Source organism: Bubalus bubalis, chromosome 16, assembly GCF_019923935.1.
Source record: "Bubalus bubalis isolate 160015118507 breed Murrah chromosome 16, NDDB_SH_1, whole genome shotgun sequence".
Taxonomy (NCBI): Eukaryota; Metazoa; Chordata; class Mammalia; order Artiodactyla; family Bovidae; genus Bubalus; species Bubalus bubalis.
This window is the reverse complement of record NC_059172.1, coordinates 31,118,152-31,133,037: the sequence shown is the minus strand read 5'-3', so window position 1 is coordinate 31,133,037 and position 14,886 is coordinate 31,118,152. Positions and strand designations below refer to the sequence as shown.

Sequence of the window (14,886 nt, the reverse complement as noted above, 5' to 3'; positions counted from 1 at the left end):
ATCTGCATATTCAACTGCCTACAGGTTGCTGCTGCTTGAGTGACCCACAAATCCCTCAAACTTAATTATGTCCCAAACTAATGAATTAAGCTTCTTCACTGCTTCTGTAAATGGTAATACTCCCCACTTAGCTGGCAAGGGTCAAAATCTTAGATTAGTATAAAATATTCTTTTCCCCAGTAAACCAGAGCTCAGTGTGCCTGGAGTGCCCCCCTACACAAGAAGAAAAAGAAATATTAGATCATACACTCATGAGCCAGGAGCCCCAAATGCTGGTTCAACACTGCTGTATCTTCTGTTTGCCCCTCTGAGCACTCTGCACCCTTCCCCACCCTGCTTTCTGCCATGAAGCCTGACATATCAAACAGATCCTGTGGCCAATAGGGAGTCCCAGCAGAAGACTGGAGGGAAAGGAGGAGAATGAGGTCAAAGTACCATTCCTCCAGCTCTCTTCCTTCAAACTCCCACTCATTCTTCAAGTTCTTGATACAAAATGATTTTATCTCTGAAATGGTAGAGAGGATGATTTGGGATGGGATGGGGAAATCAAGGGCAGTAAGATATCAGAGGTAAAGACCACTGAAGGGACTTTTGTAATAGTACATAAGTATATAAAGTACAATAACACGTATTGAGAGGTAATAAGGGCCAGGAAGGATACACATTCTTTGAGTGGTGGTGGTACTCAGTAGCTTCAATTGTGTCCGACTCTTTGTGACCCTATGGACTGTAGCCCACCAGGTTTCTCTGTCTATGGGATTCTCCAGGCAAGAATACTGGAGTGGGTTGCCCTGCCCTTCACCAGGTGATCTTCCCGACCCAGGAATCGAATCCACATCTCCTGTGTCTCCTGCATTGCAGGCAGATTCTTTACCCACTGAGCCACCTGGGAAGCCATTCTCTGAGGGGCAGCCTCAGTGTATTTATCTTTCTGTTTCCAATGTCTAACCCTGGTTCCCATTGTAGAAAATATACTCAGCACATATTATTTAAATAAAATAAGAACTATGAAATAACCAAAGATGAAGAGTCCAAGGTTTACCTTGTATCCATTGTCTTCTTTGCGGTTGTGAGATGCCGTAATCATCACACCTGCAACTGCTTTGAGTTCCTGGACTGCGTATGGCTAAAAAAGCAACGACACTGTAATTCTGTTTCCTGGCCACTCATACATTTGACACAAGAATAAATAAACAAATACTTGATTAAATAACTGGAAAAGACATTAAGACATAAATAGCCTAAAACTTTAGTAATCAACTCCAGGTTCACTAGGTGGGATATAACTAAAGCCATCTAACTATTAGGTCATCAGTAACCACCTAACTGTGAGACTGAATGCTTTTTCCCCCCAGTCTCATTTAACTTAGTCTTATAATTATTTTGTTCCTTTAACAAATATTTAATAAACACCTACTACATGCCAGATATTCCACCAGACTCTGGAGATATGAGAGGGGAATCTAATCATAAAATATTAGACCTGGAAGTAAATTTAAAAATCATCTAATCTATCATATTTTACACACTGTATATTGTTTATTCAATATTATGTAATCATAAGCGAGAATTATATAAGCGTGGAACATAGGTCCCTTGCCTTTTGATTTTAAGATCTTTACATACACTCTGTGGCCTCTATAGCATATAAAAATCAATTTACCATTTCTCCCAAAGTTAACTGCCAGGTTGAATTTCCCTTTTTCATCACAGTTATTATTTATTTGCCTAAGATGTTCCTCCATCCTACCATCACATCCAACTTCTCTCCTCCTGGCCATGGGGGAATGGGCACATGACACTGATCTGACTACAGTAACCTATTCCTTTGATGATTTAACTCAGAGGCTGGCTCATAAGACCCAATTCTTTTCCAAGATGTTTTTGCTGTAAGTAGATTTCCTCTGACTCAAAGACATGGTGATAAACAGTGCCAAAAACAACTTCCTTAGCAGCTAGAGCAGATCCACTTGCAATAAGAGAGGAAGGCCAACACATAGTTACAGATGGAAATGGTATAACCCAGAGGCAGACTTCTACAAAAAAGTTCAACATTTCTGGGCCCTCCTTGGTTTCTGTCATTCATTAGAGCTAATTATTTAAAAATTCCTTCAATTCTTTGATCCACTCTGTATATGTCCAATAAATCACTAAACAGATTATGGAGACAGTCTATTCATCTAACAATTGGTAAAACTTGCCAACAAAATCATGTAGACCTGACATTTTTATTTTGAGAAGATTAATAAAAATCAGTTCAATTTCTTTAATGACTACAGGTCTGTTCAGGCCTTCTATTTCTTATCAGTTTTGATGTATTAATTATTCAAGAAAATTGGCCAATTCTGTTTCACATTTATTTGCATCATGTTCAGAATATTGTGGTTTTCTTAATCTGTTCTTAGTCACTCAGTCGTGTCCAACTCTTTGCGACCCCATGGACTGTAGCCCACCAGGCTCCTCTGTCCATGGGGATTCTCCAGGCAAGAATACTCGAGTGGGTTGCCATGCCTTCCTCCAGGGGATCTTCCCAACCCAGGGATCGAACCCAGGTCTCCTGCATTACAGGAGGATTCTTTACCATCTGAGCCACCAGGGATTGTCTTTTCTCTTTTTTTCTTCAGTACCCTTGCCAAAAGGTCTATTTTACTATTTGTCTCTTCAGAAAGCCAACTCCTGCTTTTGTTGATACCCTCCTTTTCTTTATTTTCTATTTAGCTGATTTTTCCTTTATCATTATTATTTTTTAAATTTTATTTGGATTTATTCTGTTTTTATCCTAACATACTAAATTAAAGTCTTAGTTCATTACTTAAAACTTTTTTCCTAATATATTCATCATCAAGACTATAAATTTCCCTTTAAGTAGAGCTTTAGTTAAATCTCATAGTTTTTTTGCTACTTAAGTGTTTTCATTGCTGCTCTTAAAATCCAGACAGTCATTGCTTTGCAAAGTTCCAATACACATGAATTTCTGATACCATGCTTAAGTAAATAATACCAGTCTCCTAAAAACATGCTCAAATTTCAGTTGCCTATAACTATATGAAGTAAAAACCTGGCTCCTAGCTCTTCAGCCTGAAACAACTATGTGCATATGAGAGCCATCATGATTAGTAACTGATCATGTCACTGTTGGTCACTGTGCATCTGTGAGCTATTGCACAGACAGCAAAACATGTAGCTGTGTTGCGCTTTACCTCCCAGAGATAACTCATGTGACAGTTTTGCAAAACTGGATGACTGAAATTAGGAAATGGCCAACAAAGATGAAAGTGCAGCAAAGAAGTAAAAAGTGATAATGGTGGAGGTGACATTTGAATCAATCATAAATGAAGTTATAGAAAAATAACTGGGAACATTGACACTGCTGTCATTCAAGAGACTCCACATAGGCAATCAGATCAGCTTAGTGAAGGTTGAACGTATGGATATAAGTTAAGGATGTGGTTGTGATGAAAACGATGAGGTTGTCCTAAAGTAAATGATACTGGCAAAAAAGGAATTCTCAAAATCATTTTATGACATTGAATGTACAAAAGATAAAATGTGGAAAGTTAACCCAGACTTAGAAGGGACTTTGATAATTCACCAAGGCATTGAAAAGATGCACACTCATTGTTAAGTTATATGACAAGAAGCAAGCACTGTTCACACTCTTGAATTTTTAAAGAAGAAATAAAACACTCAAGTGAGTGTTTTATAGTAATTTTTGCCTGCTCGATAAATCAGTTTCTGAAAGAAGACTATTAAAATATCCTGCCATGACTGTAGACTTATCAACTTGTTATAGACCAAATTCTTAGGTGGTTCAACACATGTGTGTTGAATGAAAATAAAGTCAGAGCAATATTTGTTTTCTTTAGGTCCTTCATATTATTTAATATAGAATTTTATGCATGACAAAGATTTGAACCCTGTTTGATTTAAGAAATACTTTTTCAAGAGTAGCAATCTGTATGATCAACGATATAACACACTTACTACAAAAGGTGTAGGAACATATCTTGAGAAAAGATACACAGGAACATCTTTGGCCAGTAAGACAGCAGCAGTTAGCTTAGCAAGCCTGAAAAAGGGACAGAAATTTCACTTGGTCCTTAGCTAATCATACTTAAAAAAAACCAACCTCCCACAAAATAAATGCATTACAATTGTTCTGAATATACAGCAATCTGATCCAACCAATTCTTATAATCACTAGTTATTTAAGCTTCATGCTCCAACTTTAAATTGTTAATAAACAAGATTTTTTAAAAGGAACTCTAACAAGGAACAGAATTGACATTTTAATTTCCTCCTTTTCCCTGATTCAGCTTTTGGTGGCTATTTACTAAGAAATAAAATTTTCCTTTTGCAAAAGGCAAAAAACATGGAAGAAAGTGAAACCAGAGACTTTGATAAACACAATATACCTATTTACCCCCTAAAAAAAGTATCACCAGATCATGATTATCTATGTGTGAAAATATGCTAAATCTAATAAAATAGGACTATAGTGAGAGAATACAAGTAACATAATATTGCTACCCAGTGCCTTTGCCAAAATAATAAAATCATAAGATAATCTACGATGTCATTCTAAATACTAACTTTAAATATTTAAAAATTTACTCTTTTCTGTAAAAACCATATCTTTGAAATGCTTATGTTTCAGCTCTAAATAAACACCAGCATGTGATCACATTTTTTGGACAGTTTCCTGTTTCAGAACTCCTATTACTGGGCATAAAATTTTTTTTCAGATTTAATTCCAATCCAGCTTAATCTCTGAAACAATTAATACTGTACCTCTGGCTGCTGCAGCTGCTAGTTACTTGACCCCGCGTGTCATACCCAACTACAAAGCCTCTTTGCTTGAAGTCTGAGAAACATCTCTCAAGGTATTTGTACATCCCCTGAAGCAGATAAACAGAAAAGATTAATTCCTGAGTAATGCCTGCATTTTCAGTGACCTAAAGTCTATGCTTTTTATGTGTGGTGTGCAGCTAATTGGCTCCCAGGGAACTGGCCTCCTCATTTTGCCCGTGTTCACCACCATGAGAGCAACAATCTTCAATCCTCAAATGTGAGATGACAAACACCCGTTTCCTGAAGTTTTGGACACATTTGATACACAGAAATATCAAGAAACTGTTAAATATAATATAATGCATAAAACATTAGGGAAAAAATGATGGGACATGAAAGTCAGTATGCTAAAAAAGAAAATCTGTTCGAAGAACCAAAAGAAATTGCTGTTTGCATTAAGGCTCTAGAGAATGGAAGTTTGACCATTTTAGGTCTTACTAAATCATAAGACTGAAGCTAACCATAAGAGTTGATCTATTTATGACATAAACATTTTAAATCAGTAATATAAACCTTCATTAGAATATTTCTTAAGATGGCTGATCCCATTCCTTAGTTTTAAAATCACAAAGAAAATCTTATAAACAAGGAAAATTTGCACCAAAGGGGACAAAAAGTGGAATAAAGCATTTAATATTGAAAATACCACAATAAGCCAAAGCCATTTAACTATTTTATGAATGATTTGCTAACTTTAATAAACACTTTCAACTATACAAAACTAACACTTTTAAAATGAATTTCTCGAATGTTGCCACATTTAATCCTCACAATAACCCTGAAAAGAAAGAAATGCAGATACCAGTTTTAGTTTTGTCCATCTCTTCCAAAAAAGAGGAGACAAAATAAGATTGAAGCTCATTTAATGACTTGCCCAAGGCCATTCATTCACAATGTTGTACTAATTTAATGAAGACCTATGATATGGCAGGCACTGCCAAGTTACTATGGTGCCAGTACCAAATGAGGTCCCAGTGACTTCTGGACCCTTCTTTCACAGTTCTTTCAAGTATAATTCTTCTTCCCAACCTACTCCTTATGAGTGAGTATGTCTGTGTGTGCACGTGCACTCACACATGCAATACAGCCCAAATTGACCAACTTATTTATTTTTAATGATGATGCTATCCTAAAATCTCACAGAATCTCATACTTTGGTGTAAAAATCCATCTTATCTTATTCCACTATACCTAGGTTCTGAAAAAAAGCTAGAGTTTAAGAATCAGATTCAATCTGGCTTTTCTACTTCACATATTGGAATCTCATTTCCTGTAAAAATTTGCACTTCTGTAGAAATTGATTTTCAAACACCTCCTCCACTCCTTTTTGTAAAGTCAAGGAATCTTCAGTCAAAATGAAATCTTATGAGGAAGCCCAACATATAAAAAAGATCTAACTGAAGCATTTCTGAACCAGGAAAAGAAAGGGGATGGGGACAGGAGCTAGCAAGTATCCCACTATTCAGTCATCTTGTCATTGTTTGTTCCCAAATCCCTGCATTAGCCATTGAATTTAGAGAATTTCTTCAGAATAAGAATATTGTTTGCCAGTATTGATTAGAATTATATCTACTGAGCAATTCTGTAGTTTAGGACTATTTTTTGGAGAAGGCAATGGCACACCACTCCAGTACTCTTGCCTGGGAAGTCCCATGGGTGGAGGAGCCTGGTAGGCTACAGTCCATGGGGTCGCGAAGAGTCGGACACAACTGAGCGACTTCACTTTCACTTTTCACTTTCATGCACTGGAGAGGGAAATGGCAACCCACTCCAGTGTTCTTGCCTGGAGAATCCCAGGGATGGGGGAGCCTGGTGGGCTGCCGTCTATGGGGTCGCACAGAGTCAGACACGACTGATGTGACTTAGCAGCAAATGTATTTTGGTCTCCAAAGTGGAGTTCCCTGAAACAGTTAAAGATGATTCACTGGAAAGAGAATTGTTTCTAGAATAAATTGCATAAAAATGGGGAGAAATAAAACAAATTGAATCATATCAACACTGTCTTAACTCTCAAATTATACGGAAAGCCATGTTAAAGGGAAATATTTTCAATTAAAATTTCCAAATACTCTGGTTAACCTTTATCAGTGGCCACATGCCAAAATAGATCACCTTCTATCTAAGTTTGCTTCTTTGTATTAAATGAAAATGTCAATAACCATTTCCTGGTTTGAAATGTGAAGTAATACTGTCAGGAAGTTGACGATGGCAACCAAAATAACCAGAACATCAGCCTGTGACCCTACACACATGACCTCTAAGATGAGTCTTGTGTAAGACCAAAGATCAGAATTTATATAACATTTTTTATTTGTAAGAAAGTATCTTGCTGGATATAGAGCTTTTTTACTATTTTTTTTAAAAAACCTAATTTATAAAGCAAAAAACAGTGATAAAAGTACACATATAATAATAATACTTACCTGTGTTGACTGTATTACTGTAAGATCATTAATATAGCAAAATCCTGCCCCCATAGCAGAACGAAGTCCTGCAGTTCCAAAAGTCATTCGGCAACAAAGCCTATCTCGCAGCTCCTTGTTCATCCCATTCCTTAACAGATTTTCAATTTGCTCTTTTGTTTTCGGGTTCTATTAAAAAAAAAAGATGCATTAAAACTTAATCAGAATCACAAGTACAGTCCTAATAGGAAGCCCTTCTGAGGAGCCAATAAGTTTTATTCATATGTTACAAGGTTCTGCATTCACTATAAATTCCACAATGCTACTTAATAATATTAGTATATAGGGAAGCCTGGCATGCTGCAGTCCATGGGGTCTCAAAGAGTTGGACATGACTGAGCAGCTGAACAACAACAACAGTAATAAAAAAACACCTGCTATTTACTGAGTCCCCAGAGTGGCCACACCCTATTAAGGGTGGTTTATATATCTCTAATCATATTTTAAAAATACTATATTTAAGAAATTTTTAACAAACTGACAACCTTAAGAGCTATGGACCCAAAATAAAACTTAGTCAAAAATGACATCAATTATTACTATGTTCAGTTTTAAAAGAAATGTGGGAGCTATTAAATAAATGTTATCACAACATGCCTATTAAATACTTCCTAAACATCTATAATTCAAAATGATCAGATAAGCCTTGTGTGTGTGAGTGTGTGCATGCGTGTGTGTGTTCTCAGTCATGTCCGACTCTTTGACACCTCATAGACTATACCCTGCCAGGCTCCTCTGTCCATGGGGCTTTCCAGGCAAGAATACTGGAGTGGGTTGCCATTTATTCCTCCAGGGGATCTTCGCCACCCAGAGACTGAACCTGTGTCTCTTGCATTTCCTGCATTGGCAGGTGGACTCTTTATCACTGCACCAACTGGGAAGTCGCAGATAAGCCTTGCTGCTGCTGCTAAATCACTTCAGTCGTGTCCAACTCTGTGTGACCCCACCAGGGTCCCCTGTCCCTGGGATTCTCCAGGCAAGAACACTGGAGTGGGATGCCATTGCCTTCTCCGTGCAGATAAGCCTTACTGCTCTTTAAAATCACAGAAAACTGTTCAATTTATCTATAGCAAAAACTGACCATAAAAAGGTCTTAAGTTTAAATGTGGACTTGATTAAGAATGAGAATAAAAATTCAGTTCAAACTTGGCTTGTGAAGCAAGACTTGCCAACATCTTCATTTTAGGATTCCTATTTCATTAGCACATACTTCAAGTTATTTTCATAAAGCTAAGGATGCCTATAACTGAAAATAGTGCTTCACAAGTGAGTAGCAAGTTTTGAATTGAAATGCAATTATAAATAAGAATAAAACTTAAATGGAATTTTCCAGTATTTTATTTTAGGAGAAAGAGTCAAAAATAAAAAAATAAGGTAAACCATAACTTCTCTCTTCCATTACCATACATACTATGGATTTAGTCCCTACTAACTTCTTGCTGCTGCTGCTGCTGCTGCTGCTAAGTCGCTTCAGTCGTGTCCGACTCTGTGTGACCCCATAGACGGCAGCCCACCAGGCTCCCCCATCCCTGGGATTCTCCAGGCAAGAACACTGGAGTGGGTTGCCATTTCCCTCTCCCAATGCATGAAAGTGAAAAGTGAAAGTGAATTTGCTCAGTCATGTCTGACTCTTAGCAACCCCATGGACTGCAGCCTACCAGGTTCCTCCATCCATGGGATTTTCCAGGCAAGAGTACTGGAGTGGGGTGCCATTGCCTTCTCCAACTAACTTCTTAGACTGTCTATATCTACAATCTATACAATGATAATGAATATTCAGAATGATAAGCCAAGACATATGGAAGATACTAGAGTATATTTGCACTTACAGAGAAATAAAATCATGTTAATACATAATTTAAACAAAAATGTCTTCTAGTAATAGTGAAAATTAAAGTTATTGGGATACATGCCAAAAACTAATGAGAAGACATGGAAATTTTGATTAACTGAAATTATAATATTTAAACTAGATGGATGATAAAAATGTATGTCTATATACATATATGTATATATATATATAGAGAGAGTGTGAGCATGCCTTGACTTAAACAGTTTCTATTTCATAAATGGCACAAACTAACAAATACAGAGTTACTATTAAAATATGAATAGCTATGAAGAGAAAAATCTAAACAGTAAAATTATCTGGGCTACTACATATTATTCCAATGTCTGTATTACACCACCAAATTTGATACAGAGGTCAAAGAGATTTGAAGAGGATTAACATTTAAAAATAGGCATAAGAAATACAAAAATGAAAAGACTGAAAAACTCCAGTACTATACAGGGTATAAGGCAGTATCATACAGTTAGTTACACTGAAATTAGGATAGTCTTTTTAGAGAGAATTTTGCAGCAATTATCAATATCAAACTGCATATGCCTTTTGGCCCATAGATTTCTCTGTCCACAGTAATATGTTCAAATGAACAAGATTCATTCATACAAGAATGTTCATTGCAGTATCTTACTGCTAGTATTATTATTATCATCATATTGATGAAGAGATTAAGATTTAGAGGAGACTCGTACCACTGAGCTAATTTTGCCGGTCTAGACAGGATCTGAATCCAGGTTGATCCGGTTCTAAAGCCTGTTCAATTCAATTGAGTTGCTCAGTCGTGTCTGACTCTGTGACCCCATGGACTGCAGGACGCCAGGCCTCCCTGTCCATCACCAACTCCCGGAGCCTACTCAAACTAGTATCCATTGAGTCAGTGATGTCATCCAACCATCTCATCCTCTGTCATCCCCTTTTCCTCCCGCCTTCAATCTTTCTCAGCATCAGGGTCTTTTCTGAGTTGGTTCTTTGCATCAGGTGGCCAAGTATTGGCGTTTCAGCTTCAGCATCAGTCCTTCCAATGAATATTCAGGACTGATTTCCTTTAGGATGGACTGGTTGGCTCTCCTTGCAGTCCAAGGAACTCTCAAGAGTCTTCTCCAACACCACAGATCAAAAGCATCAATTCTTTGGTGCTCAGCTTTCTTTATAGTCCAACTCTCACATCCATACATGACCACTGGAAAAAACATAGCTTTGACTAGACAGACCTTTGTCAGTAAAGTAATGTTTCTGCTTTTTAATATGCTGTCTAGGTTGGTCATAGCTTTTCTTCCAAGGAGCAAGTGTCTTTTAATTTCATGGCTGCAGTCACCATCTGCAGTGATTTTGGAGCCCCCCAAAATAAAGTCTGTCACTGTTTCCATTGTTTCCCCATCTATTTGCCATGAAGTGATGGGACCAGATGCCATGATCTTAGTTTTCTGAATAGGTTTGAAGCCAACTTTTTCACTCTCCTCTTTCACTTTCATCAACAGGCTCTTTAGTTCTTCGCTTTCTACCATTAGGGTGGTGTCATCTGCATATCTGAGGTTATTGATATTTCTCCCAGCAATCTTGATTCCAGCTTGTGCTTCATCCAGCCCAGCATTTCTCATGATGTGCTCTGCATCCAGTCCCATCACTTCATGGCAAATAGATGGGGAAACAGTGGAAACAGTGTCAGACTTTCTTTTTCTGGGCTCCAAAATCACTGCAGATGGTGACTGCACCCATGAAATTAAAAGATGCTTGCTCCTTGGAAGGAAAGTTATGACCAACCTAGACAGCATATTAAAAAGCAGAGACATTACTTTGCCAACAAAAGTCCATCTAGTCAAGGCTATGGTTTTTCCAGTGGTCATGTATGGATGTGAGAGTTGGACTACAAAGAAAGTTGAACGCCAAAGAATTGATGCTTTTGAACTGTGGTGTTGGAGAAGACTCTTGAGAGTCCCTTGGACAGCAAGGAGATCCAACCAGTCCATCCTAAAGGAGATCAATCCTGGGTGTTCACTGGAGGGATTGATGTTGAAGCTGAAACTCCAATACTTTGGCCACTTCATGCGGAGAGCTGACTCATTTGAAAAGACCCTGATGCTGGGAAAGATTGAGGGCAGGAGAAGGGGATGACAGAGGATGAGATGGTTGGATGGCATCACTGACACAATGGACATGGGTTTGGGTGGACACCGGGAGTTGGTGATGGACAGGGAGGCCTGGCGTGCTGCGGTTCATGGGGTCGCAAAGAGTCGGACATGACTGAGTGACTGAACTGAACTGAACAGAAGTTAAATAAGCAGGGTGACAATATACAGCCTTGATGTACTCCTTTTCCGATGTGGAACCAGTCTGTTGTTCCATGTCCAGTTCTAACTGTTGCTTCCTGACCTGCATACAGATTTCTCAAGAGGCAGGTCAGGTGGTATGGTATTGCCATCTCTTTAAGAATTTTCCACAGTTTGTTGTGATCCACACAGTCAAAGGCTTTGGCATAGTCAATAAAAGAGATGTTTTTCTGGAACTCTCTTGCTTTTTCGATGATCCAGCAGATGTTGGCAATTTTATCTCTGGTTCTTCTGCCTTTTCTAAATCCAGCTTGAACATCTGGAAGTTCACGGTTCACATATTGCTGAAGCCTGGCTTGGAGAATTTTGAGCATTACATTTCTACCGTGTGAGATGAGTGCAATTGTGTGGTAGTTTGAGTATACTTTGGCATTGCCTTTCTTTGGGATTGGAATGAAAACTTTTTCCAGTCCTGTGGCCACTGCTGAGTTTTCCAAATTTGCTGGCATATTGAGTGCAACACTTTCACAGCATCACCTTTTAGGATTTGAAATAGCTCAACTGGAATTCCATCACCTCCACTAGTTTTGTTCATAGTAATGCTTCCTAAAGCCCACTTGATTTTGCATTCCAGGATGTCTGGCTTGAGGTGAGTGATCACACCATCGTGGTTATCTGGGTCATGAAGATCTTTTTTGTATAGTTCTTCTGTGTATTCTTGCCACCTCTTCTTAGTATCTTCTGCTTCTGTTAGGTCCATACCATTTCTGTCCTTAATCGAGCCCATCTTTGCATGAAATGTCCCCTTGGTATCTCTAATTTTCTTGAAGAGATCGCTAGTCATTCCCATTCTATTCTTTTCCTCTATTTTTAAAGCCTGTACCATTTCACTATAAACAAAATAATTATGTAAGGCAGGTTAATAATACTTCTAACAATAATTAACTCCAGCTACAAAGCAAACAATATTCCTTTTTATTATAGCTATATAAAAACGATCACCAGACATTAATGCTATTAGGTTACTGAGTGCACTTCCTAATATTTAATTGCACAACTACTAGAATAAAGCCTAAAAGTATTTTCTGTTATATATCACAATCAGTTCTAACCTAATTCTTGGTTCTTAGGAAGCCTGTAATTTGAAGAAAGAATAGATATATTAACAATTCCAAATTAGGTACCATTTCATGCCAGTCAGAATGGCTGTGATCCAAAAGTCTACAAGCAATAAATGCTGGAGAGGGTGTAGAGAAAAGGGAACCCTCTTACACTGTTGGTGGGGATGCAAACTAGTACAGCCACTATGGAGAACAGTGTGGAGATTCTTTAAAAAACTGGAAATAGAACTGCCTTAAGACCCAGCAATCCCACTTCTGGGCATACACACCGAGGAAACCAGAATTGAAAGAGACATGTGTACCCCAATGTTCATCGCAGCACTGTTTATAATAGCCAGGACATGGAAGCAACCTAGATGTCCATCAGCAAATGAATGGATAAGAAAACTGTGGTACATATACACACTGGATTATTACTCAGCCATTAAAAAGAACACATTTGAATCAGTTCTAATGAGGTGGATGAAACTGAAGCCGATTATACAGAGTGAAGTAAGCCAGAAAGAAAAACACCAATACAGTATACTAACGCATATACATAGATTTTAGAAAGATGGTAATGATAACCCTGTATGTGAGACAGCAAAAGAGACACAGACATATAGAACGGTCTTTTGGACTCTGTGGGAGAGGGCGAGGGTGGGATGATTTGGGAGAATGGCATTGAAACATGTATAATATCATATAAGAAACGAGTTGCCAGTCCAGGTTTGATGCAGGATACAGGATGCTTGGGGCTGGTGTACTGGGATGACCCAGAAGGATGCTATGGGGAGGGTGGTGGGAGGGGGGTTCAGGATTGGGAACACGTGTACACCCGTGGCGGATTCATGTTGATGTATGGCAAAACCAATACAATATTGTAAAGTAATTAGCCTCCAATTAAAATAAATAAATTAAAAAAATATTGTTAAGCATCTAAATAGGAGACAATATATAAAATTGATTTTTTAGTAACTCAAATATATCTAAAATTACAAAACTGTAAATAACACTTTTAAATGTTTCTGATAGAGATGACTGTCTATACAGTAAACATCAGTTTTATATTAACTACAGAGAAAAAAAATTTATTTTTTTTCTAGTTTATTTCTAGACAAGTTAAAATAGGAAACTGCAATCTGAAAATCTCAAGGGTGATTGTAACTGACATTTACTTCTGAGGGTCAGCCAGCTTGGAGATCCAAGTGTAGTGGCCTGAAGCAGAACGTGTTTTCCAAACCAGATGCTTCCTGACTGAGTCCAAAATACACTCTTGTTAAAGCAATAATTTTTTTCCCTTTAATCTTGGTTTAATTCTAAATTTAATTTCTCCATCTTAAAAAAATTATGGAAATAAATGTAAACTAAATTGGTTTAGGAAAAAACTTGAATGACTACACTTGTCATAAAAAATGATATTTACTTAATAACAACTGACAATAAAATCTGAATAATAATCACTAAATGAATATAAAAATCATATCCAGTAAATAAAGATGCTAACTACTCCAAAAGTAGAAAATAAATTTAAAAAATACATTGTTACCATTTAAGTATAATATTGATTATGCCAAGATTAGTGTGAAATATAAAAACAATCAGTTTATTTCAAAGCTTAAGATTACATAAACAGTCTTTTTTTTAACTCTTGGGTTTTGTTTTTTTTTTAATCACAAAGCACATACACTTAATTGAAGTTGACTATTCAGTGACATAGGAATATATATCTCTATAAAGGTTTAAATAAAAATATTTCTCACATAAGGTAATCAAAATAAAACATTTCAAATAGTCAGTTTTATTTATTCTGATACATCTCACCTTTTTTGACAAATGAAGAACCCAACTGTTGGTCAACTAGTTCAGGAGGTCATTGCAGGGTAATGAAGAGACCACAGACCTTATGATTCTAGGAAGAGTGGTTCTGATCTTGAGTCTGCAATTGGTTAGCTAGATAATCTGGAACAAATCACTTGACCTCCTCCTAGACCTTATATTCTCAGTAGAGTGTTATAGCTTTTTAGATTATCTTTTCAAGCTCTACAGTAAGAGATCATGTGAGGGACTATATTAAATCTCCAGTCAGTAGCATCTATTACTAGTACTTTGAACAGATAATTTTACTCTAGTATCCTCTCTTGTAAGAAATAGGAATGATGTTCTGCTCTTCTTCCTGGGCACACAGATAGAATATATCTTCCAGCCTCCCTTAGAGTTACATGAGATCATGTGACAGAGTTTTGGTCAATAGAACTGAGTAAAAGAGATGTGTGTCAATCCAGGCCATTAAACACTCCCTTACCACCAGCCACCTCTGCCCCCTCCCCATCCTCTCTTTCCCCATCAACCCACAAAAG

General features: G+C 37.4%; 1 protein-coding gene across 1 annotated transcript in view; it reads right to left on the bottom strand.

The window, feature by feature from the left end:
• PGM2L1 (phosphoglucomutase 2 like 1) overlaps positions 1 to 14,886 on the bottom strand; it is a 60,857-nt gene that overhangs the window by 21,823 nt on the left and 24,148 nt on the right. The window contains exons 2-5 of the mRNA XM_006073303.4: positions 7,275 to 7,442; positions 4,792 to 4,898; positions 3,985 to 4,069; positions 1,043 to 1,126 (exon numbers count right to left, since the gene is read on the bottom strand). Of these exons, the coding sequence (XP_006073365.2) occupies positions 1,043 to 1,126; positions 3,985 to 4,069; positions 4,792 to 4,898; positions 7,275 to 7,442 (444 nt within the window). The remainder of the gene's footprint in view (positions 1 to 1,042; positions 1,127 to 3,984; positions 4,070 to 4,791; positions 4,899 to 7,274; positions 7,443 to 14,886) is intronic.